Below are 25,481 nucleotides of genomic sequence, written 5' to 3'. Positions count from 1 at the left end.
TGTCTTCCTTGGGGACTTCAGCCCTAAGCAGGAAGGGACACAGTGGCTGAGCCCTCAGAGTCAAGCAGGATCCCCTTGCAAACAGCTCCTTCTCAGGGGTCCTCCCCTCGGCGTCCCTCTTCTTCGCCCTGGCCCCTGGCTATGTGCCATTTACTCTTCAAATCAGGAAGTCAGCACCCTAAAGCAGTATGGAGGTGCCCCCCCCCCAAAAACGAAAATTAGAACCACCATATGACCCCAATCTCTTGGGTAAACACCTGAAGAAAGTCCAAATCTCAGAGTCACCCAAGCACCCATATTTATTCACGTCAGCCAAGATATGGGACCAGCCTAGGAACCCACCAACAGGTCGCTGCATAAAGAAAACGTGGCATACATACTCAGCGAAGTCTTATAAAGAAGCCGTCAAGAAGAATGAAATTATGTCATTCACGGGAAAACGCATGAAACTGGACAGATCAGGGTGTTAAGCAAATTCAACTCACAGAAAGACAAAGATCTTTTCTCTTGTATGTAAAGATATAAATCAGATACCATAAGGACATTCCCCTAGCTAGCTTCAGCCGTCAACCGGACTGGACAGGGCCCATAGTAATCTGAGGGAGTTCAATTGGGGGACTTCCTCAGTCAGAATGGCCTGCCACTGCTCCACTAGCTCCTGTATAACTACAGCCACACCTCCTGGGGCAGGCCCTTAAAGGCAGGGAATGGGAGTTGGATGGGAAGGGAAAGAACCAGAGGAGATTGTGACTGACGTGGATTTAAGCAACCGTCTCGTGCCCTGGTCTTGCAGTTCCCGTTATGGATGGGTCTGTCTGTAATGAGAATCAGCAGGTATTTAAGCTCGAGTGGTACACCACACACACACTTACACTCTCTCCCTCTCACACACACACCTTTACCTCTGTGGAAGACTCAGGTAAAAGGAGTCCTTGGTCCTTGGCTCCCAAGCCAGCCACAGATGGGACCTTAGAGCTCCTCTCTAAGGTATCCTCAGCTGTTGTATTTTTAAGCCCTGGGAGATGATGTGATACAGGGGCTGCCACTCCAAGGTCTCACCGGATATGACTTTCAGGAACCCTCCTATGCACGCCGTGCCAATTTTACTTGTTTGTTTGGCTTTCCTCCTTACTGGTAACTCCGTCACGTTAACTCTGAGATCTTTGGGGTTCTTATCTGTTTGCTGCTTCTCTCCTGAGAACCACAGGCTGAGAGCAAAGTTAAGTGAGGTGAGCCCGTGCTCACGGATCCCAGACTGGAGGGCAGTGTGGCCCTGGCAGCTGCACACCCCCGGGAGAGGCCTCGTGAGTCCCATCCTGTACATCAGAACGGCACCCGCAGCTCCAGGGTGGAGAGTGACGTGACACACATCTTGTGTCTTCTGTGACCAACCCCCACGGATCTCTGACTTAGGGAAAGATGATCTGTGTCTGTGCTGTTGTCAGTCCCTGAATAATCCCCACAATAATTTAGCCCCAAGACAATGACTAAAGACCACAGACAGCACAACCCTGTTGCAGACCTCGGCTCTCCCCTAGCCAAACCCTGAGTCACTCAGCCCTGTCCCAGCTGGTAGGTTTGCCAGGATTCTCGAGCAAGCGGAATTCTTGGCACCTCTGGATGGCTCTCTTCCAACCCACACTGCTGGTGCTGGGTCATCCTGATGTGACAGCTCCCCTGGATGGAGGAGGGGAGAGCGGGAGAGTTCACTGCGTGCCGAGTTTGTGAGCATCCCCAGATTCGGGGGGAATTCTGTGCAGGGCCCTTCTTCACCTGTCTGGCTGATTACTCTGTTTGTATCTTTTTAAATGAAGACGACCCCCACCATTGTCCCTCCGCTCTGTTTACTCCCAACCCCCTTTAGGAAGAAGAAAGGCTGGAAACTACATCCTAATGGCCCAATTAGTCCTAATGTTGCTTGGTGTTGACTGTTTAGTTACCGCCATATTGTGTACAGAACTAATTGTGGGGGAAGCAAATGAATGACCAGGAAACAAACAGACTACTAGAATATAATTACGTGGAGTGTCTGTCTTTAGTACCTGCGCGGTGGGTTTCATTAACGTGAACAGCCCCTAAGTTGCTCCAGAGAGCGGCATTTGTCATTTTCATAGAAACTTGATAATGACATTAATTTATCTTAATGGCCTGTTCTATTGTTATAAATAGTAAAATTAGCTTAAATTGTCTTGCTTTTGCTGGTTTTGGATGGCTGTAGAGGGCCCCGCAGCAGCCGACGAGTAGATAATTTGGTGTGCTTGACAGATTTCCAATAATCCGCTGTGTGGGAACACGAGTAATGCCAGAGCCATTAATGTTCATTTTCCTCTAAATTCATTACTGCCCTTTTCGCTTTTATCTTTTTTAATGTCCGGGCCATTTTTCTATATTTCAAGTAGAGCCACAGAGCTATTCATGTTCAGCTGGCTATTAACATTCTGCACATAGCGAGCGTCCTGGAGAAAAACAAGTCTTTATAGCGTGAGGAGCCTGCCTCTTCCATCCGCCGCCGCCGCCGCCGCCGGAAAAGCAGGCAAAACGGGGGCCTCGAAGTATGGGGGGGCCCAGGTGTAATTAAGTCAAATGTAATTTTAAAGAAATTTAAATGTTTTCATTTGTGGCCAAGGTAAAACACAGGAGAACCTAAGACTGGGCAGGCAAAGTGCTGCCAGTCCTTCCTTCTCAGAGCAGACTCCTGTCTCCACGGCCACGGCGTTTGGTCGGGTTATTTAATGCTCTCTATAAATCCAGGCCTGAGTAATCTCAAAAGGTATCATGTTTAATTTCATTTCTGTAAGTGAGCATGTGGGCACAGCCTCTCCAGCCAGCGGGCTTATTTTCTTATTTAAAACAACAACAACCCTTAGAGTTTAGTATTTTTTTTTTTTTTTTTTTTTTTTTTTTTGCTTTTGGCTCCAAATCTTTATTATTTTTTACCACAGGTCCTATTAGTCCACAAAACTGGTGGCTTCCAAATTCGTCTAAGTACATCTGCCCCAGATGATAAAGCTACCAAATAATGACCAGGGTGGGGTGCGGGTGATAAGAGATTTGTGTTTGGATAACGTACATCCTTTGGCTTACAACCTCGGAAAAGCACAATATATGTCACGTGTGGACAGGGCCGTTGCAACACAAAGCAAGTTTTTCTTGTCAGTTAGAGCAGGGTGGCGTTGGACGTTCAGGGCTCGTCCATGCTGGGTGCTCGCTCCCATCTACCCCATGTCCACCCCGCCCCTCCCACTCCTCCCACCCCGCCTACCCCGCCCCTCCCACTCCTGCCCACTCCTGCCCCCTCCCGCCCCGCCCCCTCCCGCCCCTTCTACCCTGCCCACTCCACCCCTCCCACCCCTGCCCACTCTGGTCCCCCCAGTCTCCCCATCACCCCATTCTCACCTCCACTCACTCCCCCCAAGTTAAAACACCCGCAGGATGAGGGGGGGATTGAGACACAGCTTATTTGGTTTTACAAAAATAAGGCTTGCATCATACAAGCTACAGCCTTTAAAAAAAAATGAACTCAGAAAGCGAGAGCTAGGTCTGGTACATGCCTAGAAGCTTAGCACTGGAGAGGCTGAGGCAGGAGGGTTATAAACTCAAGGCCACCCTTGGCTACATAGAGAGACCCTGTCAGGGGAGATAGAGACTCTTTTAGAAAATAATGCTTGTTTCTGACTGGGAGACAGAGTCTCCCTCACGGTTTGCAAGTCTTCCCGGTGTGACCTTGTTGGGTGGTCCCGTGTGCCAGGAAGAAACATTCAGTAAGCTGATGGCTTTTTAAAAAACGTAGATCATAAATCCTGGCCAGACAAAAAAGTCTCTGAAGGCAGCTTTCACAGTGAAATAGCCAAACAACATTTAAAGAACTTTTCCTTTTGATGACGGAATTATTTTTCCTCAACAGATACAAACAGATTTTAAAAGCAGTGTATTCGATAATATCACCCAAATGTACTCCTGAGTGAGTGTGTGTGTGTGTGTGTGTGTGTGTGTTGCTCTCCTCGGCTCGGGAGGAATGAAGGATAATGTACTGCTAATGTAATATACCAGAGGGGCAATTCATAAAATATTTATCTTAAAGCAGAAAATGTGTCTGCCTTGTTCATTTATAAAATTATGGTTGAGGAGAATTAGGTGCCAGCCAAGTCCCTCCGTCTCTGTGGCTGTCGTCACCCAGAGTGCATTAGTGTAGGCTGTGTACCTGCCGAGGAAGACACAGCCTGTTGGGGTTACATAATGGACCGCAAAAGATAAATGGAATTAGGCCATGGAATAATTAGAGTGGTGCCCACCGGAGAGGCTCTGAGTGAAAGGCTCGGGGGGTTCCATTAGGAGCCTCCACTTCAGTTAGTGCCAGCTGGGGAGCTTCGGGGGACAGCAGGGGATCTCTAGGAGGTTCCTTGGGGGGAGAAAGGAGCCTTATGGGTCGTGAAACGGGGACTTGAGCCCACCCGAGTCTCCACCAATCAGGGCAGAATCTGAGCACTTCCGGGTAGGTGGAACAGCATCTGCGTGGAGTTTGGTCTTCAGGTGTGGGGCGCTCAGAGATGTCTTGGCAGAGGCTGGGCTGTGAGTGGTGTGTCCTGGGCCATTTATAAACCATGATCAGCCACCGTTCCCGTGCCACGCCCTCAATACTCAGTCAGATGCAAGTCTTCTTTAAAAACATCCTTGCTTAGACTCCCCCGCAGTTAATGCTTTATCAGTTCTTTAGCATCCCTTCATGCAGTCAATCTGACTTAAAAAACAAAACAAAACAACAACAACAACAACAAAAAAAAAAAAACAGCCTTGCTACATATGCGGTAAGTGTTTCCACAGCTCCTGTTAGCAGATGTCACCCTCACCAGGATGACTGTTCTGATTGCCTTCAGTATTGTACTAAACTTGTCTGCCACGGATTTTTCTTATGTCTTATGTCCGGGATATACTTAGTTAGGGTCCGGGGCAGGGGAAAGACTGTAAAGATGACTCAGCTGTTAAGAGCATTTCTTGTTCCTGCAGAGCACCTGGTCAGTTCCCAGTGAAGCTGCACAACCACCTTTAATAGAGGTTTCAGAGGTTCTGACGCCCTCTTCTGGCCTCTGTGGGTACTGCATGCATGTGCAGCACATAGTATACACGCTGACAAAACACTCATACACATAAAAATAAAAATAAATAAAAAATTAAAAAAAAAAGGTATGCTTAGTTGGACTGTGTGATGGTTCGGCATATAAAGACACTTGCCACTGAGGCTGACGAGTTCAATCCCCAGCCCATGTGGACGGAAGAAGAGAACCGATTCTCACAAATTTTCTGGTAGCAACATTCCCTGGATTCAATAAATGTAAAACAAGATTGTAACGATATGCTCAGTCCTAATGGCTTAAAAATGATCTTTTAACCATTTCATTGATATGAACCTCCTCCCTTGGTAATTTCCAGAGATTATTTAGTTAGTTAGTTTTGGTGTGTGGCCAAACGTTCTGCCGACATTCACTAGGGTAGGATGCACTTTGGTTAAATTGTCATGGCTGCCTACCTGTCCCCAGCCTGTCTCCAGGTCCCCCATTAAATGCCGAGCCTTTCCTCCTCCTTCTCCTGCAGTGTTCCCACAGAATCTCTGTCCACCTCACTTTTACCCCATTCCTAATCCCTCCTCAGTCCTTAGAACACACCCCCAGCCCAGATGCCACCCCTGCCAGCACAGCCTGCACGCTGACTCTGAAGCTGACGGTGTTGGGCACACAGCCATACCCGCACCGAGCCAGGCTATGCCAGCAAGCCGCGGAGACCCTTCGTGTCTCTCATCAGGCGCAGTTCTCGTCCCACGGACACCTGGGTTGTTGCTAGTTTTTATTGTCGTTGTTCGGCTGATGTGAAGAGGACATAAATATCTCTTTTGAGAAGGCTAGGCACTTACTCTTGGGTGTATACCTCAGACTGGAGTTCCCGGGTCACACAGTGTGTCTATAGCTTTAGCCACCTGCTATGTCTAAGTCGCTGCACGTCCCCAGTGCTTGGTACCATGTTTTTTGTTTGTTTTGTTTTTTGTTTTTGTTTTTTGATGTCTGTCATTGTGCTGTTGGGACTAGCCTTTTGGGTTTTTTTTTTAAATAATATTTTAAATTTATTCTTTGATAATTTCACATATGTGTACAACGTGTCTTGGTCATATCCACCCTCAAATCTCTCTCCCACTCCCCCCACTCCTAGCCCTCAAACACTCCCTCTCGCTCTCTTTTGAAATAAGCCATTGTTAGAGCTGCCAAGTGCGCATGCGCATGGGGAGCCACTCCCTGGAGCTCGAGAAGTCTTCCTGCAGCCGCACTCCTGCAGCCGCACTCCTGCAGCCGCACTCCTGCAGCCGCACTCCTGCAGCCGCACTCCTGCAGCCGCACTCCTGCAGAAACAAGGCCCGCCCAGTACCCATCAGCTGCCAATGGCTCCTCAGCTCGGGAGCTCCTCCCCAGACCGTGCTACAGGGCTGACTGGCTTGATCCGGAGCAGGTCTTGTGCACTGCAGGTGCAGTGAGCTCACACCGGTGCCACAGCTTTGGCAAGTCCCCGAGACTTCATTCTTTCCAATCTTCAAGCTCTCACTGCTCTTTCTGTCTCCTGTTCCTCAGGGTACCTGGGGCTTTGGGGGGTGGGGTGGGGTGGGGTGGGTCGGGGTGGGGTGGGGCGGGGCGGGGGTGGGGTGGAATATGTGTATGCTGTATCCTTCACAGCTCAATGTAAATTTTCACCACTTAGGAGTAGTCTCTTCTTAACTTCTTCTCTGACCAAGGCTGAGAGCAGCATCAATCTGTAAATATTCAGTAGGCAGTTGGACAGCAAGTCCGTTTAGCAAAAACGACAGTGGTAAGCCTCCCCTCTGACCTCTGACCTCTGACCTCTGCGGCTGCATGAATTCCTTCCTGTGGGGCAAGCCTCAAATCCAAAAACAGAGAGCGGTTAGTTATTTCACCATCATCCATCTTACTATTGCCCCCCAAGAAGTTGGCAGAGCTCGCCTGGTAAGCCAGTACTGTAGCACGCAAGGCTCGCCACACTGGGTCACTTCCACCTTGATTTCCTGAAGCCCTTCAACCAAAGTGTTTTACAGTGGCAGCCAGGGAACCCAGTGCCTTTACCTCCTACCTCTTCTCAAATCATTATTTCTAGCAAATTAAAAACAAATTTTTAATGGCATTTCAAATATCACTTATAAAACCGAACGTGGTGGTATACACCCATAGTCCTAGTCACCCAGGAGGCTGAAGGCAGGAAAATCACGTGAGCTCAGGAGTTTGAGCATAGAGACCGTTCTCCAAAATTAAGTTTTAATAAATCACTAGTCATTGATAATTTTTTTTACTTTTGAAACAGACATTTAATGCTACTTGGTTAATTTTTTTTAGTAGAGCTTTAAAAGGATTTGTTTTTAAATGCTTGAGCAAGATTCTCCTAATTTGTAAATTTGTACTTTTAGAAAGTTATTGGTTTGTTTTTGTTTTTTGTTTTTTTGTTTTTTTGGATTTGTTTTTTTTGAGACAGGGTTTCTCTGTATAGCCCTGGCTGTCCTGGAACTCACTCTGTAGACCAGGCTGGCCTTGAACTCAGAAATCCGCCTGCCTCTGCCTCCCAGAGTGTTGGGGTTACAGGCGTGTGCCACCACTGCACAGCTAGAAAGTTATTGTTTTATGTGTATGAAGTTTTGCCTTCATGGATGGATATATATATATATATATCCATCCATGCACACACTGAATGCCTGCAATGCCTCTAGAGGTCAGTAGAGGGCGCTGGATGCCCTGGAACTGAAGTTACAGGTGGTTGTGAGTTGTCCTGTGGATACTGGGAATGGAACCTGGGTCCTTCCCATGAGCAGCATGTGTTCTTAACCACTGAGCCATCACCCCATCCCACAAATTCTCTTCTTGTAGGATCTATAGCATGCTGGTGAGGTGTGGCATGGGATGGTTACATGCAGGTGTGGCTTCTGGCAGGTTTGAACAGGCTTCGGGTGCCTCCTTTTTTCCTGTATATAAAATTGGGATGACAGTAGAACAGGTCTCACAGAGCTGTTATTAGGATGAGGTCATTGCTCATGAATAACTCTGTATAGAGTCAGTGCTCACTAGCACCACACCAGCACCACAGTCATCTGGGCTCCTCGAAGATAACTCACAGGAAGTCACTTCTTCCTGTGTTCTTGTGTTACCCTTACTGGCTGCGCTCATACTGTTTAGGCATACTCTAGGAGTCTATGCTCTATCCCACTGGTTATGTGTTGTTGTTCTTGAGCCCTTAGCATACAAATATTTGTACTTTACTGCCTGTGTATGGGTGTTTTGCCTGTGTGTGTCTGTGCACCATGGGTGTGTGGTACCCACAGAGGCTGTAATAGGGCATCAGATCCCCTGGAGATGGAGTTACAGATGGTTGTGAGCCGACATGTGGGTGCTGGGACTCGAACCCAGGTCCTCAGCAAGAGCAGCTGATGTTCTCGCTGCCGAGCCTCTCTGTAGTCTGCCGAGCTATAATTAACTGGGAAGTTGAAGTCTTTGGTTCTGTTTTTCCTTTCCTGAACACAGTGATCTCATCCCAGCTTGGCTGTGGTTGCTGTTTTTAGATATATTTTAAATACTCATCCTGTGGAGATCTTGGATCTCGGTGTCTATGTATAATAATCTTTACCATTTCAAATCTTCCTACTCCCCAAAAGAGAGCCTCAAGCTCAGCTTTGAAATAATTCATTTCTCTCATTCCTGGTGGTGGTAGTGGTGCACGCCTTTGATCCCAACAGTCGGAAGGCAGAGGTGGGCGGATCTCTGTGAGTTTGAGGTCAGCCTGGTCTACAGAGTGAGTTCCAGGACAGCCAGAGCTACACAGACAAACCCAGTCTAGGAAAACCAAAAAATAAATAAAACCAAAAAATAAATTAAAGAGATAACTCACGTGTCTTATTAAAATTTTATTATAATCTGTGAGCAGACCTAGAAAGTAATACACCACATTAATTTCTAAATACCTTCATTTGTGTCCTGGTGAACAAAATATTCTCACTTGCTGAACCTCATGGCATTCAGGTGTGTATGTTATGTCATGGAACTTGGGAACCCATAGATGGTCTCCAGTGACTTTCTGTTTGTGGCCTGTTGAGATGGCTCAGTGGGTGACGGCAGACACCCATCCCAAGGCCATTTAAGCTCCTGGTCTCATTTCACGAAAAGGAAGAACTGATTCCTGGTATCTAGCACTGACTTCACATGTGCTGAGTCATGCTTGCCTGACCACATACACATACCTCAAAACAAAATATTAGAGAGGGGGGGAGGGGGAGGGGAGAGGGGGGACAAGGGAGGGGGAGAGGGCATGGGGAGAGGAGGGGAGGGGGAAGGGGGAAGGGAGAGGGGAGGGGGAAGGGAGAGGGGAGAGAGGGAGGGGAGGGGGAAGGGGAAGGGAGAGGGGAGGGGAAGGGGGGGGAAGGGAGAGGGGAGGGGGAGGGGGAAAGGGAGAGGGGAGGGGGAAGGGGAAAGGAGAGGGGAGAGAAGGAGGGGAGAGGGAGGGGGAAGGGAGATGGAAGGGGGAGGGGGAAGGGAAAGGGGAAGGGGAAGGGAGAGGGGAAGGGGAGGGGGAAGGGAGAGGGGAAGGGGAAGGGAGAGGGGAGGGGGAAGGGGGAGGGGAGAGAGAGAGAGAGAGAGAGAGAGAGAGAGAGAGAAGGTTTACTCTGGCTCGCAATTGTGAAATCGTTTCTGATAATTGCGGGAAAGGAATTTATCTCATGCCAGAAAGAGAGAAGACTAGGGCCTTATGTCCTTTTAGAAGATGCAACCACAATGGTCCAAAGACACGCTACTGATACTAAACACCCACAAAGGTCCTACCACCTCCCAATAGCACCATGTTGGGAATCAAGCTACAAACTATCTGTGGGACCTCCAGAGCCAGTCGGCCGTGAGACGGAGGAGAGAGGAAGCAGCGTGGTTACGGGAGGAAGGAAGACTCGACTCGTTCTTAGTAAGTCTTTCAGGAGAAATACGGTAACAGTGATTGCAAGCCTGAGACTGCGGCCCAATCCCCCTGAACTGTACCTTCTGAATGGCCAAGGAGGTAATTTAATGTTATATATTTTTACCAGAATTAAACAGAACTGTTACAACAACAACAACAACGACAACAACAACAACAAACCATATAAGCTAGAATTGGTGTTCTGGAAACAGGTCCCTAGCTGGCAGACGTTATCAGTGTAATAAACAGAAGCTGCATAAGAGAACTTGTCACACTCAGGCCTAGAGAGGTGGCTCAGGGGTTAAGAGCACTGGCTGCCTTTGCAGAGGACCCAGGTTTGAGTCCCAACACCCACAGCACAGCTTACAGCCTTACAATCACCTGCAACTGCATCTCTGTTCTGGACTCCTTGCATACTGCACACATGTTGCGTTTATACATACTTGCAGGCAAACACTGATACACATACAGGGTTAGGGGGAGTGTGTCTGATTTACACTTCCTGCAAGATACAGCCCAGGCCAGTCAGTGGTCGAGAGCCAACTTATCGGCTGTATTCGTGACAAAACATCAGTCCATTCACGCCACGCCACCAGCAAGCAGCCTCCATCCACGGGTTCAGAACGGATGGGGAGAATGACATGGGGGTGACACATCTGCTGCAGCCATGAGGCCACACCTGGGTTATTGTTTAACAGGGTGTGACCACGTCCATTCCTCGGTGTCTGCTTCTGTGGGAAGGCAGGAGGCACAGTGTCCCAGGGACTGTTTGGCCAGTGGAGCCGGTACAGACCGCTCACCCTGAGCCCAAGGCTAAGGAGGAAGGCGACAGTTTTAGAGAGACAGCCAGGGTGGACACAGCCAGCTCCCCGAGGGGACCTGGCCGCCCTCCTATGCCTGGAGGTGTCTCTAGCTAAGCAGCTGGTCCCACCCACCTACTCACAGGGACGCTTGTACACCTTGTAGTGGCTTCAGCGTCTGTCCCTTACCGACTTCGTATGGCACTTAATTACCACTGTAACAATTTACAAGGTGAGATGTTTAGCTCTGAGACCTCTGCCCGCCTGGATGGCGTGGAGGGATGCCATTTCTGAAAGTCTGACCCCTGTTGTTCTTTGGCCATCCTGTCTCCACCTGGACGGGAACTGAGCGTCCCTGCCCTTTGGAAGACACACCATTCAGTGAGCCACCGTGCGTGGAGAATGCCTGGCCTGCTGGGTCCTCAGTTTCTGACTCTCCAGCTTGCAGAACTGATAACTGATGCATTGCCCTCTATATTACAGCGTGTGGCATTTTATTATAGGGCTCATGGAGACTTGTCAAAAAAAAAAAATCCTTTTTTTTTTTTTTTTTTTTTTTTTTTTTGGTCAGGGAAACTGAGGCCCGGAGCACAGGCTGGATCTAGCTCCAACTACTTTTCTCTGCTCTGCCTGGTCCCTCTGGACTTCCTCCTCCTGCCTGCACTCTGAGCAGTTACTCAAGGTGTGCCTGCTTCCAGGACAAAACAGGGGGCGGAGATACAGTGTCTGGGAAAGGGGTAAAGAGCAATGTGGCACACACACACACACACACACACACACTCATACACACACATAATGCATGCATATACACGCACACAGACACACATGCATACACTTGCACACACACATGCACACGTGCACACACACATGCACACGTGTACACACACACACTCACATACACACATGCACGCATGCACACACACAGACACACACTTGCGCACACACATGCGCGCGCGCGCGCGCGCACACACACACACACACACACACACACGCATGCGCATTCTCTCAGCTCAGCTGACTATTGGTTCTTAACCATGTTTTGACATCTGGGAGTGTAATAATTCCTTTCCATACTTTACAAGTTAATTTTTTGAGACAGGTTTTCACTCTGTATCCCTGGCTGTCTCAGAACATGCTACATAGACCAGGAGGGCCTCTGTCTGCTGTCTCCTGAGGACTGGGATTAATAGTATGCGCCACGACAACGATCTTTTTTTTTTTCCTTCTCATTTTATGTGCTTGTCTATAAGCAAACCACATGCCTGCAATGCCCACAGAGGCCAGAAGAGGGCATCAGAGTCCCTAGAACTGAAGTGACAGGTGGTTGTGAGCCACCATGTGGGTACTGAGAACAGAACCCAGGTCCTCTGCAAGAGCAGCTTGCGCTCTTAACGACTGAGCCATCTCTCCATCCCCAAATTCAGATAATTTCATGTCCAGTTCTGACAAGTCAAGGTGTCATCTGTGCTGACATGTCTGCACTGTATCAAATGCTGCCCTGCTGTGTTCATCACCACCTGTCACGAGTTCCTTCCATCTTTACTGTTGTCTGTGGGATTACCCCTCCCCCCAGCTCCTTTTATTTTTTTCTTTTTCTTTCTCCCTTTGAGACATTGTCTTAGTTAGGGTTTCCATTGCTGTGAAGAGACACCATGACCAAGGCAAGTCTTATAAGGACAATGTTTAACTGGGGCTGGTTTACAGGTTCTGAGGTTCAGTCCATTAACATCATATCAGGAAGGACGGCAGCAACCAGGCAGACATGGGGCTGGAAAAGTCTAAAGTTCTACATCTTGACCCAAGGCAGCAAAGAGAAGACTGTCTTTGAGGCATCTAGGAGGAGGGTCTCTTCCACAATAGGAGGAGATCTCCAAAGCCCACCCCCACAGTGACATACTTCCTCCAAAAAGGCCACGCCTCCTAACAGTACCCCTCCCTAGGGGCCACACATATTCAAACCACCATAGACAGTATTTCACTTTGTAGCTCAGGATAGCAGTACCCACAGAAGCCAGAAGAGTGTATCAAATGCCCTGGGGACTGGAGTTACAGAGGTTGCCATGTGGATGTTGGGAGTCAAATGTGAGTCTTTGGAAGAGTAATAAGACCCCTTAACCTGTAAGCCATCTCTCTAGACACCCTTGCAAGAAAAAGAACTTGCGGGTTTTGATGTGGAACACGTTGACGCTATAGATCACTTTTGGTGGTGCTAGCTTTGTGGAAGAAGTAAGCTCCCAGTCTGCGGACACGGCTCTCTTCAATGATGTCTTTTCCTTGGCCTTTGGTGCTCTTTGCAGTTTCCTGCAATCCATCTTTTGCCTCCTTGGCCTCTTTAGTATTAACCAGCTGTGTTCGCTGTTGATAGCATTCTGACTGAGGTGTAGTTAGTCCTTCGTTAACTAGCTCCGCGTCTGCATCGGAGGAACATGGTCCACACGGAAACGTGGTGCAGGCTTGCATGAATTATTTTCCCATTTGAAAGCCGGACTTTCACTCGGGTGGCTTTCCAACCCATATTGTGCTGAAGTATCCTATTTGTTCCATTAACTATTCACAGAGTCAACCGGTGAGACGTTGTTATTAATTTTAACGGAGGGCTAAAATGTAATTCTTTCTCCGTAATTGCAGGCCCGTGGTCTAAAGAGCCGGTGAAAGCTTTTAATCTGGGGCTTTTTTAGAGGAGAATGATCAGAATTACATTGGGCATCTTTTGAAGGTGCATAATTATGAGAACCTCAGTGACAAAGGCATTCAGAGAGCCCTATACCACGGATGCTAAAGTCACGTGCAAACATCAGGCAATTGCAGCCGTAGCTACTCAGAGATGGAGACATGGCCAGCAGTGTCTACCCACCTTGGTTTTCTGTTTGATTACAGATCTGAGGCTCCTTGTACAGCACAGGATACAGCCCATGTCTTGGGGGTTTGTATCACTGTGCTAAAGACCGTAACCAAAGCATCTTGTTGAGGAAACAGTTTATTTGGCTTACCTGTCTCAGACAGTCATTGCTGGGGGATGTCAGGGCAGGAACTCAAACAGGAACCTGGAGGCAGGAACTGATGCAGAGGCCATGGAGGAACCTCGCTTACTGCTTTGCTCCTCCCTCGGGCCTTGCTCAGCCTGCTTTCTTATACACCTGCCTAGGGGTGGTACCACCCACAGTGAGGCGGCCCATCCCACATCAGTCAAGAACCAAAAAAATGCCCTGTAGTCTTACCTACAGGTCAATCCGATGGAGTTATTTTCTCAGCTGAGATTCCCTCTTCCCAGATGACTCCTGCTGTGTCAAGTTGACAAAAGAAACAACAACCCAGACAGCTGCTCCCCTCTACTTGATGCCTTTGTGGCCCCAGAGTTCTCAGCTCTGACTCTTCACCCAGATCCTAGGGCCACAGAGTAGAGGTAGAGTTAAGGTGGTCACTTCACCCAGAGGGTGTGTACTGGCTGGTTTTGTGTGTCAACTTGACACAGGCTGGAGTTATCACAGAGAAAGGAGCTTCAGTTGGGGAAGTGCCTCCATGAGATCCAGCTGTGGGGCATTTTCTCAATTAGTGATCAAGGGGGCCCTTGTGGGTGGGGCCATCCCTGGGCTGGTGCTCTTGGGTTCTATAAGAGAGCAGGCTGAGCAAGCCAGTAAGGAACATCCCTCCATGGCCTCTGCATGAGCTCCTGCTTCCTGACCTGCTTGAGTTCCAGTCCTGACTTCCTTTGGTGATGAACAGCAGTGTGGAAGTGTAAGCTGAATTAACCCTTTCCTCCCCAACTTGATTTTTGGTCGTGGTGTTTTGTGCAGGAATAGAAACCTTGACTGAGACAGTGACCAACCGGGATGATAGTAGAGTCTCTGGCTGGTGTTCACACAGAGTTGAATTAACAAAGGCTGCCCTGGAGGGGGCACTGCAGTTAGCCTTGGGTTGAATGTAACAAAGGACACAGGGTTTCCGGTGCTGGTTGCGGCTGTAGCCACACTCTGTAGCACCGGGCTAACTGCACACTCTTATTTTGAGAGACTGCAGGGAGGGGCACCGGCGTGCCTAACCGAAGCCAAAGAAACTTAAGCACTTGAAGCATGCTGATGTATGCTCAGGGACTGCAGAGGGATTCGACTACAGAGCTAAGAGAAGGAAGTCAGAGGATGCCGCCAAGGAAGTTCCCATTTAGATTAAAAAAAATTGTTTATTTTAGATATGTGAGTACCCTGTCACTGTCCCCAGACATACCAGAAGAGGGCATCTGATCCCATCACAGATGCTTGTGAGCCACCATGTACTTGCTGGGAATTTGAACTCAGGACCTCTGGAAGAGCAGTCAGTGCTTTTAACCCCCCCAGTAGGGGCTGTAGAGACGGCTCAGTGATTAAGCACATCAGCTGCTCTTGAAGAGGACCACAGCACACATAGGGCCTCGCAGCTCCCTGTAACTCCAGTTTCAAGGGACTCTGACACCCTTCTTCAGATCTCCTAAGGCACCACCGTGCATGCATGTGCAGGCATACACACTGGCAAAACCCTCACATGCTACAAAAAAATAAAATAAATATTTCGAAATTAGATAGTGAAATAGAAAATTGAAAGTTAATAGCCTGGGTAAAATGGGTGAGGGTTGAGATTGGTGATGACATCTTTAATCTCAGTACTTAGGGAAAGTGCATCTCTATGAGTTTAAGGGTAACCTGGTCTGCTTTAGTGAGTTGCAGGCCCAGATTTAGGCAGGACACAGTGAAACCGTGAAGAAAAGGAAAAACAGCAAAAGGAGCTGGTTTGACACTACGGATCAAGAGTGCTAAATGTGTTCAAAGATACAGATGGAATAAATCAGAAATAGCCATGCATAAACACTATGTCATACTCAACACCCATACATCAACACCCAGGAGGTTGATGTAGGAAAACTGAGCAGCTGAAGGCCAGCCTGGGCTACACATGTGGTACAGTCTCAAAAACAACAACAAACCCCCCCCCCAAGCCCCACAACCCACAAATCAGAATACAGATTGGATTCAGCACAGCTTACAAACTAGGGGAGTTTATCCAAAGTTATATACTCAACATAACTCCCACAGAGACCAATAATATATGACTTCCTGTGTCTATGAGTACTACACCCCGGAATTCAACCAACCACAGACAGATAGATAGTAAAGAAAGTGTCTGTTTGAAACACATACAGACTCATTTTTGGCCATGATTTCCTAAACCATCCAGGATAGCGACTGTCTGCACAGCATCTGTATCATGTGAGGTGATTGTCAGCAGCATTTAGAGAGTCCGAGGATGTGTAGACCTAATGCACATGTTCTGCCGCCTCCTATAAGGGATCTTTGCACGCGTGGATTTCTATATCCAGGAACAGGGTACTGGAGACAGTCCTCCGAAGACACCAACTGACAAAGATATACACTGTGCTCTCACTTCCCTTAGGGTAGCGTGGGTTAGCAGGTCTAATTTCATCTGGCAGGATGTTAAAGGGAGCAGTGTACTCCTCATGGGGAGGGGGACATAAGGGATGGGGGTAATTACTGCCCCTACTTAGGGGTGCAGTGTGGTCAGGATGTGAATGAAGGCACTGGGCAGGGCAGAGCGGGAGCTCTCCTTACCCGTCTTTTGTAGGCTGCTTTTGTGTAAATGAGTCATATGAACAAAATCCCTACACTCCTTATAGATCAGATGAAATCAACCCCTAGACAGACCTTTGCCAGGCTACTCTGAGATCAGGTGAGACATCTGTAGAGAATACCATGCTCGAGGCATGAGAGTCTTCAGGGTAATGGATTTTGCTAGCCCAAATCATGACATCTCAGTGTTAGTCACCAGCCAGATGCACACACTTGTTTTGAGGCAGGGTCTCAGGATGTAAATTGCTGTCTAGACTAGGGTGGTCTTGAATTCAGAGATCTGCCTCCCTCCCAAGGGCTGAAAATAAAGTCATTTACTAGGACACCAGCTGTATTTCTAGAATGCAGTAGAAACTGCGTATTTGCCTGAGGATTACGTGGGGAATTCAGAACTAAGAGTAGTCCCACGTCTCCTAGGGAAGACTCAATGCTGCCAGTCTACGACTCCAGGGCTCTGTGCAAGTGACGCCATCTCCTTGTTTTCCCTTACCCCTGCCCCCAACACTTCTGTTATTTGTCACAGGAAAACTGCAAACCTGTCCTGACCTGTCCTTTCCTCTCATTTTTCATTCTTTGCTGGAGAGTTTGAAGGCAGTTCCATACACCCCCAAGGCTTCTCCCAGTAAGGATCACCCCACTCCGAAAGTGTGGCCTAAACATTCCAGTCTCCTCAAGTGGCCCTGCTGTGGATAGAAACCAGAATCATTTTCCTTAATTCTCACCCCCAACTTCCCAGTTCCTGGCACTGTTAAAGTGGGCATCAGAAGACACTGTGCATGCGTATGTGTGTGCATGCGCGCATGCGTGTGTGTTCCAACACCCAGACCCTGGACAGCTCTCAGCAGCAGTGCAGACTCTACAGGGACAGGTGAGGATGGGGTGTACTTGCAAGGCTGAGGCAGGAGAGCTTCAGGTTTGAGGTCTGCCTTGGTGTAGCCAGCACTTGAATGCTTTTAGGCTTAGCAGGACTGAACAGATTGGAGTCAGATGAAGGAATCAGGACAAGGTGCCCCTGCAAGCCTGAGACAGGACAAGCAGGAGCCTGGTCATGGGAAAGTCCAGGGCGGGGCCTGGGGAATGTGAATCACTTGCGTGATTAAGGCTCATGGGAATCCTGACAGTCAGAGTCCTGATTAGGAACACAGATACACGCTATTGAGAGTGAACAAAGCATCAAGGCCAGAGGAATCCTGAGAGTGGGTTAAGATGGGTGTGGTGGCTCAGACCCATAATCCCAGTTAGAAGGTGCTAACGTTGGAGGACTCTTCTGAGTTTGAGGCCAGCATGAGTTACAGTGGATATATATATATATCCACTGTACATATTTGTGTGTGTGTATATGTATGTATATATGTGTGTATATGTATGCATGTATGTATATGTGTGTGTGTGTATATATATATATATATATATATATATATATATATATATAATGATAATGATTTTGGGTTTTTTTTTTTCGAGACAGGGTTTCTCTGTGTAGCCCTGGCTGTCCTGGAACTCACTCTGTAGACCAGGCTGGCCTCAGACTCAGAAATCTACCTGCCTCTGCCTCCCAAGTGCTGGGATTAAAGACACGCACCACAACTGGCTGGCTATAATGAATTTTTTGGTTTTTTTTTTTTTTTTTTTTTTTGAGACAGGGTTTCTCTGCATAGCCCTGGCTGTCCTGGAACTCACTCTGTAGACCAGGTTGGCCTCGAACTCAGAAATCCGCCTGCCTCTGCCTCCCAGAGTGCTGGGATTACAGGCGTGTCCCACCACTGCCCGGCTATAATGAATTTTTAACAAAAGAAAATACTGAGTTAAAAAATAAGATGCTTGTGTGTCTTGTCTTTGCCTAAATGAGATGGTGGTCTCCCTACAATTTTATACTCTAGCCAGAAAGAGGGGGATAGGGCAGATTATTACTAAAAAACAATTACTTTGAATTAGACATGTCCACCAGTGGAAAAGTCTGCAGGAAAGGAGCCAGGTCACAGTCATGAAGCACAGCCACTTGGAAGTCATCTAGATTCATAAGGCTCAGTGACCCGAGATCTCGAGGATGCAGAGGGTTGCTTGGAAGCCACATCCTTCAGTCTGACTTAGCCAGCTTTCCTTAAGTGTATGCTAATTGCCTGCAGGGTCAGAATGGCTGCAGCACGCATGCTCTGCCCGCCATGGGTTCCTGCTTACCTCAATATGGCCGTAGTATGGCTCACAGCCTTCACGAGGTCAGTCCAGGGTCCCGAGCTCTTGGACTAAAGGTGCTGAAGCCACTCAGGACTGCCACCCACGCAGGGCCTCTGTCCAGCCCACGCAGGGGCACAAGCCCAGGCAGTTACTCTGGTGTCATTTCCCTGGGGTATCAGCTCACAGCAAGCACACATTTTCATAGCCTTAGGACACAATTAAAATGTAATGAGATGAAAACTTTTTATTTTAGCCAGGTATGGGGGCATAAGCTTGTAAGCTCAGGTAGTCAGGAGTCTGAGGCAGGGGGATGACAAGTTTAAAGCCTGCCTGGACTATAAAAGTTCAAGACCAGTTTGGGCAATTTACTGAGACTGTGCCTGGAAATGAAGGGTCCAGCACCTCCCAGGCTCAGGGATCGGGATACAGGCATGGTTGGTGAGCACGGAGGGGCTGGGGGCTGGTGTGGACCATGCGAGATACTCAAGATGATGGGCTGGTTGTATCCATGAACATCAGGGTCCACTAATGTTCCACTGCAAGCAGGGGGGGGGGAAGCGGAAGCCCCACGCCTCTCTGAGGAGTGACACTGTGGTTGCTGGGGTGGGAGTGGGCAGTCACACTGCTCAGGATGTGACCACAGGTAAGGTGAGCCCTGCTCATGTAAATGGTTCGCATGCCGCCAACCCTGATTAATGCCGCAGGGAACATTCACCCCTAAGAAACCTGAGAGAGGGGGAATTTAATGGGAAGTTCAGTGGGAGGTGGAAGAGATGAGAAGCTGTAATGGGGGTGGGCAATATATCAAAGTACACACACACACACACACACACACATGAAATTGTTAAAGTAATTTTTAAAGTCTATTAAACCATACAGACTAAGAATGGATTTGGAGTTGGCAGTGTAGTTCAGTGGTAGGGCATTTGTTTAACGTGTGTAGGTCCCATATCCCATATATATACATGAAATCGTTAAAGTAATTTTTTTTGTGTTTTTGTTTTTGTAGACAGGGTTTCTCTGTGTAGCTCTGGCCGTCCTGGCTCACTCTGTAGACCAGGCTGACCTTGAACTTAGAAATCTGCCTGCCTCTGCCTCCTAAGTGCTGGGATTAAAGACGTGTGCCACCACTGCCTGGATAAAGTAATTTTTAAATTATATTAAACAACCAGACTAAGAATGGAGTTGGCAGTGTAGTTAAGTGGTAGGGCCCTTGCTTACCACATGTGGGATCCCAGTTTAATATCTGCAGTAATGCAAAAAAAAAAAAAAAAAAACCAGAACAAAATTATTAATAGCCACACCCATTCTCCAGATCTTGCCAACTGTCACTTCTGGTGGCCAGAGCCGAAGTCATCGATGCTTTTAACTTAAGCACTCTTGGCCAGTCTTTGAGTAACACAAAAGAAATGGGTTTGATTCACGGAGTTAAGTGGAAATGTCTTGACCCAAGTCTGTGCAAACAGCCTGTGGGAACCTTGAGGGGCTTCGGCTGCAGCAGCTTGAGGCTGGAGGGAACCTCGCTCTGCCAACACCACAGTGTTCCGTCTCCTGGCACAGGCCTTTCTTTGTGATTGACAGTTTTGTGTCTCTTTCTCGGGCACTTTGTAGCTATTAGGCATTGCACATAGACCTACAACTTTACTTCTAAAGAGCTTTTCTGTTGCCATAGAAATTAATTGGTGGTGTAGTTAAATGGAACAGATTTACGCTACAAAGTGACAGGAGAGCTTTTAGATGAGAACTCCCAAGGGCTGAAACCTTTCCTGCAGGTGGGGAAAACAGACTCAAGAGAGGAATTCAGTCACTGAATTCCCAAGTTCCCCTCTCTGCTGTGGCTGGCTTGATCACCAATTCTGATCAAATGGGGAAAAAAAAAAAACTGAATTACAAAAATCACTCCCTGTGATGGTCATACAGAGCAGGTCTATCTCTACAGCACGCCCAGTAGACGCTAAATACGTTGTTCAGTGACATAAGGCATTGACTGTAGGGAAAGGTATCACAGACCTTAAATATTCTACCTTTCATATTTTATATTTATTTTTTGAGACAGGGTTTCTCTGTGTAGCCCGGGCTGTCCTGGAACTTGCCATGTAGACCAGGTTGACATCAAACTCATAGAGATCCTCCTGCAACTCCCTCCTAGGGGCTGGGATTAAAAACGTGTGCCACTATGCCTGGCCACCTGTAGTTTTTTAATGTGTATATCGTGAGCTGGAGAGGTGGCTTAGTAGTTAAGAGCATTTGCTCCTCTTGCACAGGACTCAGTTCAATTTCCAGCATGCACAGTGGGCAGTTCTCAGGTGCCTGGAACTCCAACGGGGGTGGGGTGAGGGGTGGAGTTTGGGGGGTGGTTCAGACACCCTCTTCTGGCCTCTTTGGGCATATACACGTACAGACACAGAAATATACAAAAAGCAGAAAAAAAAGTCTTAAGAACAAAACTATCATTGCTTCAGCTCAGATTTTCAAACCACAGCCCAGATAAATCTAAACGAGCATTACTGACTATAACGCATGGGTCCACAGCTTGAGAAAGGGGAGAAACGCCTTTGGAAGCCAAGATCTGGGTGTGCGAATTTTCAAGTTTAACCATCCGTTTATCCGACTAAAGCTTCAGCCATCTGAGGGATCGCGCTCCAGCCTGCTGTAGAACACAGAGGACTAGAAACCACATTCTGAAGTTCCAGAGTTAGAAAGTAAAGAGTGGGGCTGAAGAGATGGCTCAGCGGTTAAGAGCACTGACTGACTGCTCTTCCCGAGGTCCTGAGTTCAATTCCCAGCACCCACTTGGTGGTTCACAACCATCTGTAATGGGATCAGATGACCTCTTCTGGTGTGTGTCTGAAGACCACTACAGTATACTCATACAAACAAACAAACAAAAAGAATATAAATATAATATAAAAATATTATAAAAAATAAAAATATATAATAGATTATATAAAATAAAATGTATAAAACAATATTATATATTTATATTATAAATTATAATATTATAAAAATATAAGAATATAAATAAAAAAAAGAAAAAAGTAAAGCGTTAACAGCGGGAGCAGAGGGAGGATTTGGCCATTCAAAGAGGCATACTGCACAGTACTCTTAAGAAAATGAAACCCTCTGTATCAACTGCTATAGCGTAGGTAAGTGTCCTCAGAGGCGCATGTGCCCTTAGCGGCTTAGCGCCTGGCTTCTCCTGCTAGTGAGGTAGTGTATCGAGGAGTGGGGCATTGGTGGGACCTTGATGCTGTCCCTTTCCTGCTGCCATCCTGTGAGGCAAGCAGCATCATGCCACCACAGTATGAGCCTGCCTTATGTGCCGCCTTCACACAGGCATCCAAGCGACAGCCCAACCTACCACAGCCTGAAATCTGGGACCACGGGCCCAAACCACCATTCCTCTTTTAAGGTGGGTGGTTTGTGTATCTTGTTTTGGGACAACAAAAGAAAGCTGATGGATACCTGCCAACTCCTCCATCCAGTTCCCTGGGCGTGTAGTAATGTCAACAAGCCAGTGTGAGGGGTCGGCCAGACTACTTGTTCCCTGGCTAGAGAGGGAAAACTTGTCTTAGGGACCCTCTACTCTCAGAACCCGCGGGGGTCAGGTGAGGTAGTGGTACCCTGGGCCTTTATGAAATTGCTCCTTCAGGTTGGAGCACACTGTCAACTCCTGGGCTGCCACTGGTTCCAGCCAGGTCACAGTGTGGATCTGTCACAGTAGGCTGTAGGAGTCCAACAGGCTGTCCGCCAGAGGCTTCCAGTGGGGGGACATTTGACTGAACATTTGAGAGCAAACACGGCTTCACCAGAAACGGGGCAGGTAGAGAACAAAGACACAGCAGGTGCAGCCTCACCGCACAGTGTGACAGACCCGAAACGTCAGACAGCACACATCCTCGGTGTGGGGACGCCTGGCAGTCAGCCACCCTCCCCAGAGCAAATGGGCTAACTAGTGGAGGGAACAGAAGCTACGGGTCAGGGTGGACTGACACGGCGGATGCTGTGCCCAGAAACCGCGAGGTGGGCTCCTGATGTAATTACAATTCAGTTATTTAAAAGGGCTCTAGTAAGTCGCATTAGAAGAAGTAAGAGAGGGCTGGAGAGGTGGCTCAGCGGGTAAGAGCACTGACTGCTCTTCCGAAGGTCCTGAGTTCAAATCCCAGCAACCACATGGTGGCTCACAACCATCCATAGTGGGATCTGATGCCCTCTCCTGGTGTGTCTGGAGACAGCTACAGTGTACTTACATATAACAATAAATAAATCTTTAAAAAAAAAAAGAGTGGAGACAGAATTTTTTAAAAAAAAAAAAGAAGAAGTAAGAGAGAAACTGGTAATAATGCATCCTATGTAACCCAATACAACCCAGTGCATCCAAGACACTGTCAGCTCAGCACACCGCAGGGCCAAGCTTCGGGGACGGCCAAGGGCCAGAGGCACCGTGGATGGAGAATACGTAAGACAGCACAGGCTCTATGGTGCATTCTCTCTGCAGGGGCAGGAGCGACATGGGTGCATGTGGGTGGGGCCTGGGCACAGCAGGCAGTGACATCAGTGGCTCTGTGAATAGACACAGCTCTCGGATGACTGCCTGCGCTGCTTCGAAGTGGGGGGCATTTTCCCTCCATCCAGAATGCACATCGCACTCTTAGGTAAACACATCTGAAAAATTCTGGAAGAATGTAAGCTGGAGGCACGGAACAAATCAAAATATTCAGCTGCGAGCACTTAGCTGACAAAGTGCAAATATTTCAACACTAACAGATCAGGGAGAAACTCCGTTACAGAGACCTTGGGATAGCCAACGCCCTCTCACAGATTTCCATGACAAAAATAATATTAAGAGAAACCCTCCCCGCCCCCCCCAAATAGTCACCAGACCACCAGGTTGGACATATTTTTATGTATAACAAAGTGGCAGTTATGATATCAGTTGGATGGCCGCTCCCCAGAGAAATGACAGTTTTTACAAAGTCTTTTAAAAAGTAGCAGTTGGTTACAAAATTGAATCGGGGAGCAGGAGACAGTTTCACATCAATTGCACTTCAGGATCCAATTGCTTCATAGGCGATTGTCCCAGAGATTGTCCCAGAGCAGCCTGCACCCGGGGACAGCCCTCCCTGGTGGGCTGGCTGCAATGGTGACAGGGGAGCCCGGGGCTGAACAAGCTAGCAACCACCGTCACCAACTCTTCTCTATCGCAGACAGACCTGTTTGGTTTCTTATGTAAATTTAACCAGGAGAACCAGTGACGGATACAAAGTCCAGCAATGCTGGCTACAGAAGCGGAAGCGGCTGGCCCAGCGCCATCAGCCCGTGACTATCAGTGACACGTGACTATCAGTGACACGTGACTATCAGTGACACGTGACTATCAGTGACACGTGTCTCACGTCTAAGTTAGCTCAGATTCAGAACGAGGTTTCTAAATGAAACTTTTCAAGTATAAATATTAACCAGGTGAAGACTTTCCCCTCTTATTTCCTTCCTCATTATGTCATCTCAGGGTTGTCTGTGTTGAATAAAGGACAAACATAGTTTTCAGAACATTAAAGAAAGGAAAGAAAGAAAGAAAGTTTAGTGACCAACAGCTGAAGATACACTAACATCTAAAATATACTATTTAAGATTAAAAACAAAAACGAAAACAAACAGAGCTTTTTGGTCTCTTGGGGAAACTAAGGATTTCTAAAATACACAGGAACAAAAATTCAAAGGCTTCCTTTCAACTTAGCTGTGTGTGTGTGTTTTTATAAAGTAATGTTTTTTAATCACCTAGTTCAATTGCATAAATCACAAAAACATCTCCAGACAAGATTGCTGATAAATATAAACTCTAGAAATGACTTTTAGAGAAATATCTCCGACCTTTTCCTACGTAACAAGGCTTTCCTTCTGAGCAGGATCCTTGTGCTTCCGGGCTGTTCCAGGCAATGCGGCTCTGCCAGGTCCGGAAGTTGCCTCCCAGGCTGCTCTGTCCCTTGAATGGCATTATTTTGACTCTCTTACTTTATTTTAACCACAGTACATTATTTAAAAAAGAAGTCTTGTCAGTGGTGTCGTTTTTATGTCTTCATTTGAGTACTGAAGATCGCAGTAGAAACAAACCGAAAACTCACGTTATAAACGGTATAAAAATCTTGAAATGTTGGCACCAGTGGAAAATGAGGAAAACCTAAGATGCGCTCCTCTGCAGGGCCAGGGGCACTGCGGACTCTGCAGCAACTCGTGAGGAGTTGTGGATGTAGCTCGTTTCCTGGCTGAGCTGCTGCAGGCGCAGAAGCCACCTCCAGCCAGCCAGGTGACAGTCTTGACAGCCACCGAGAGCATCTGAAATGAGTCCCCAGGGCTAGTGTGAGCTGATTTCTGAGCAACGCGGAAACACAGGGTGATGTCAGTGCTTTGGCCCTGTGTCTGCTGCCCAGTAGCAACACCACACCGGAGGGGCTTCCTTCACAAGCCTGCTGGAAGAATCGAGACTGGAGACTGACGTCAAGACTCTATACGAGGCTGCCAGGCCAGCAGATGACCGTCAGAGTGACCTTGTTTCTCTGTTCTTTCAACATGGGAACCAGAGCGGAGTGACTCATGCCCACCGTCGACAGGCCATTTACGGCTACAATCATGTCTCCACACCTGAACAAAACACAAACAGGGGCAGAATTAGTGTCATTATCTCAGCGGCATCACAAACACAGTCCTGGCGGTTCAGCATCCAGATCAGTTTGCTCTGGTTAACTGTCACCGGGCAGGGGTATTATCAACTGAGAAACGTCTGGAGTCTCTCGTTTACCAATCAAAACTAGCCGAGTCATCCGTCCCGTAACTGGTGGGGACTTAAGGACATGAAGACTAACTTCACTTGTGAGTCCATCTCTCTAAACAGCACCAGGTCAAGGCTGGGGAG

At 47.8% G+C, this 25,481-nt stretch overlaps 2 protein-coding genes across 4 annotated transcripts in view; one reads left to right on the top strand and one right to left on the bottom strand.

The window, feature by feature from the left end:
- The window catches only part of Insr (insulin receptor), a 900,533-nt gene that overhangs the window by 853,119 nt on the left and 21,933 nt on the right, over positions 1-25,481 (top strand). The gene's annotated exons all lie outside the window — the stretch shown is intronic.
- Positions 23,459-25,481, bottom strand: part of Lnx2 (ligand of numb-protein X 2) — a 62,984-nt gene continuing 60,961 nt past the window's right edge. For all 3 annotated transcript variants that reach the window (XM_052168342.1, XM_052168341.1, XM_052168343.1), the window contains exon 10: positions 23,459-25,210. In XM_052168342.1, the coding sequence (XP_052024302.1) occupies positions 25,075-25,210 (136 nt within the window). In that variant the 3' untranslated portion in view covers positions 23,459-25,074. The remainder of the gene's footprint in view (positions 25,211-25,481) is intronic.

The sequence above is a fragment of the Apodemus sylvaticus genome, chromosome 22 (genome assembly GCF_947179515.1).
Source record: "Apodemus sylvaticus chromosome 22, mApoSyl1.1, whole genome shotgun sequence".
In the NCBI taxonomy this organism is placed as follows: Eukaryota; Metazoa; Chordata; class Mammalia; order Rodentia; family Muridae; genus Apodemus; species Apodemus sylvaticus.
This window is presented reverse-complemented; position numbering and strand designations above follow the sequence as displayed.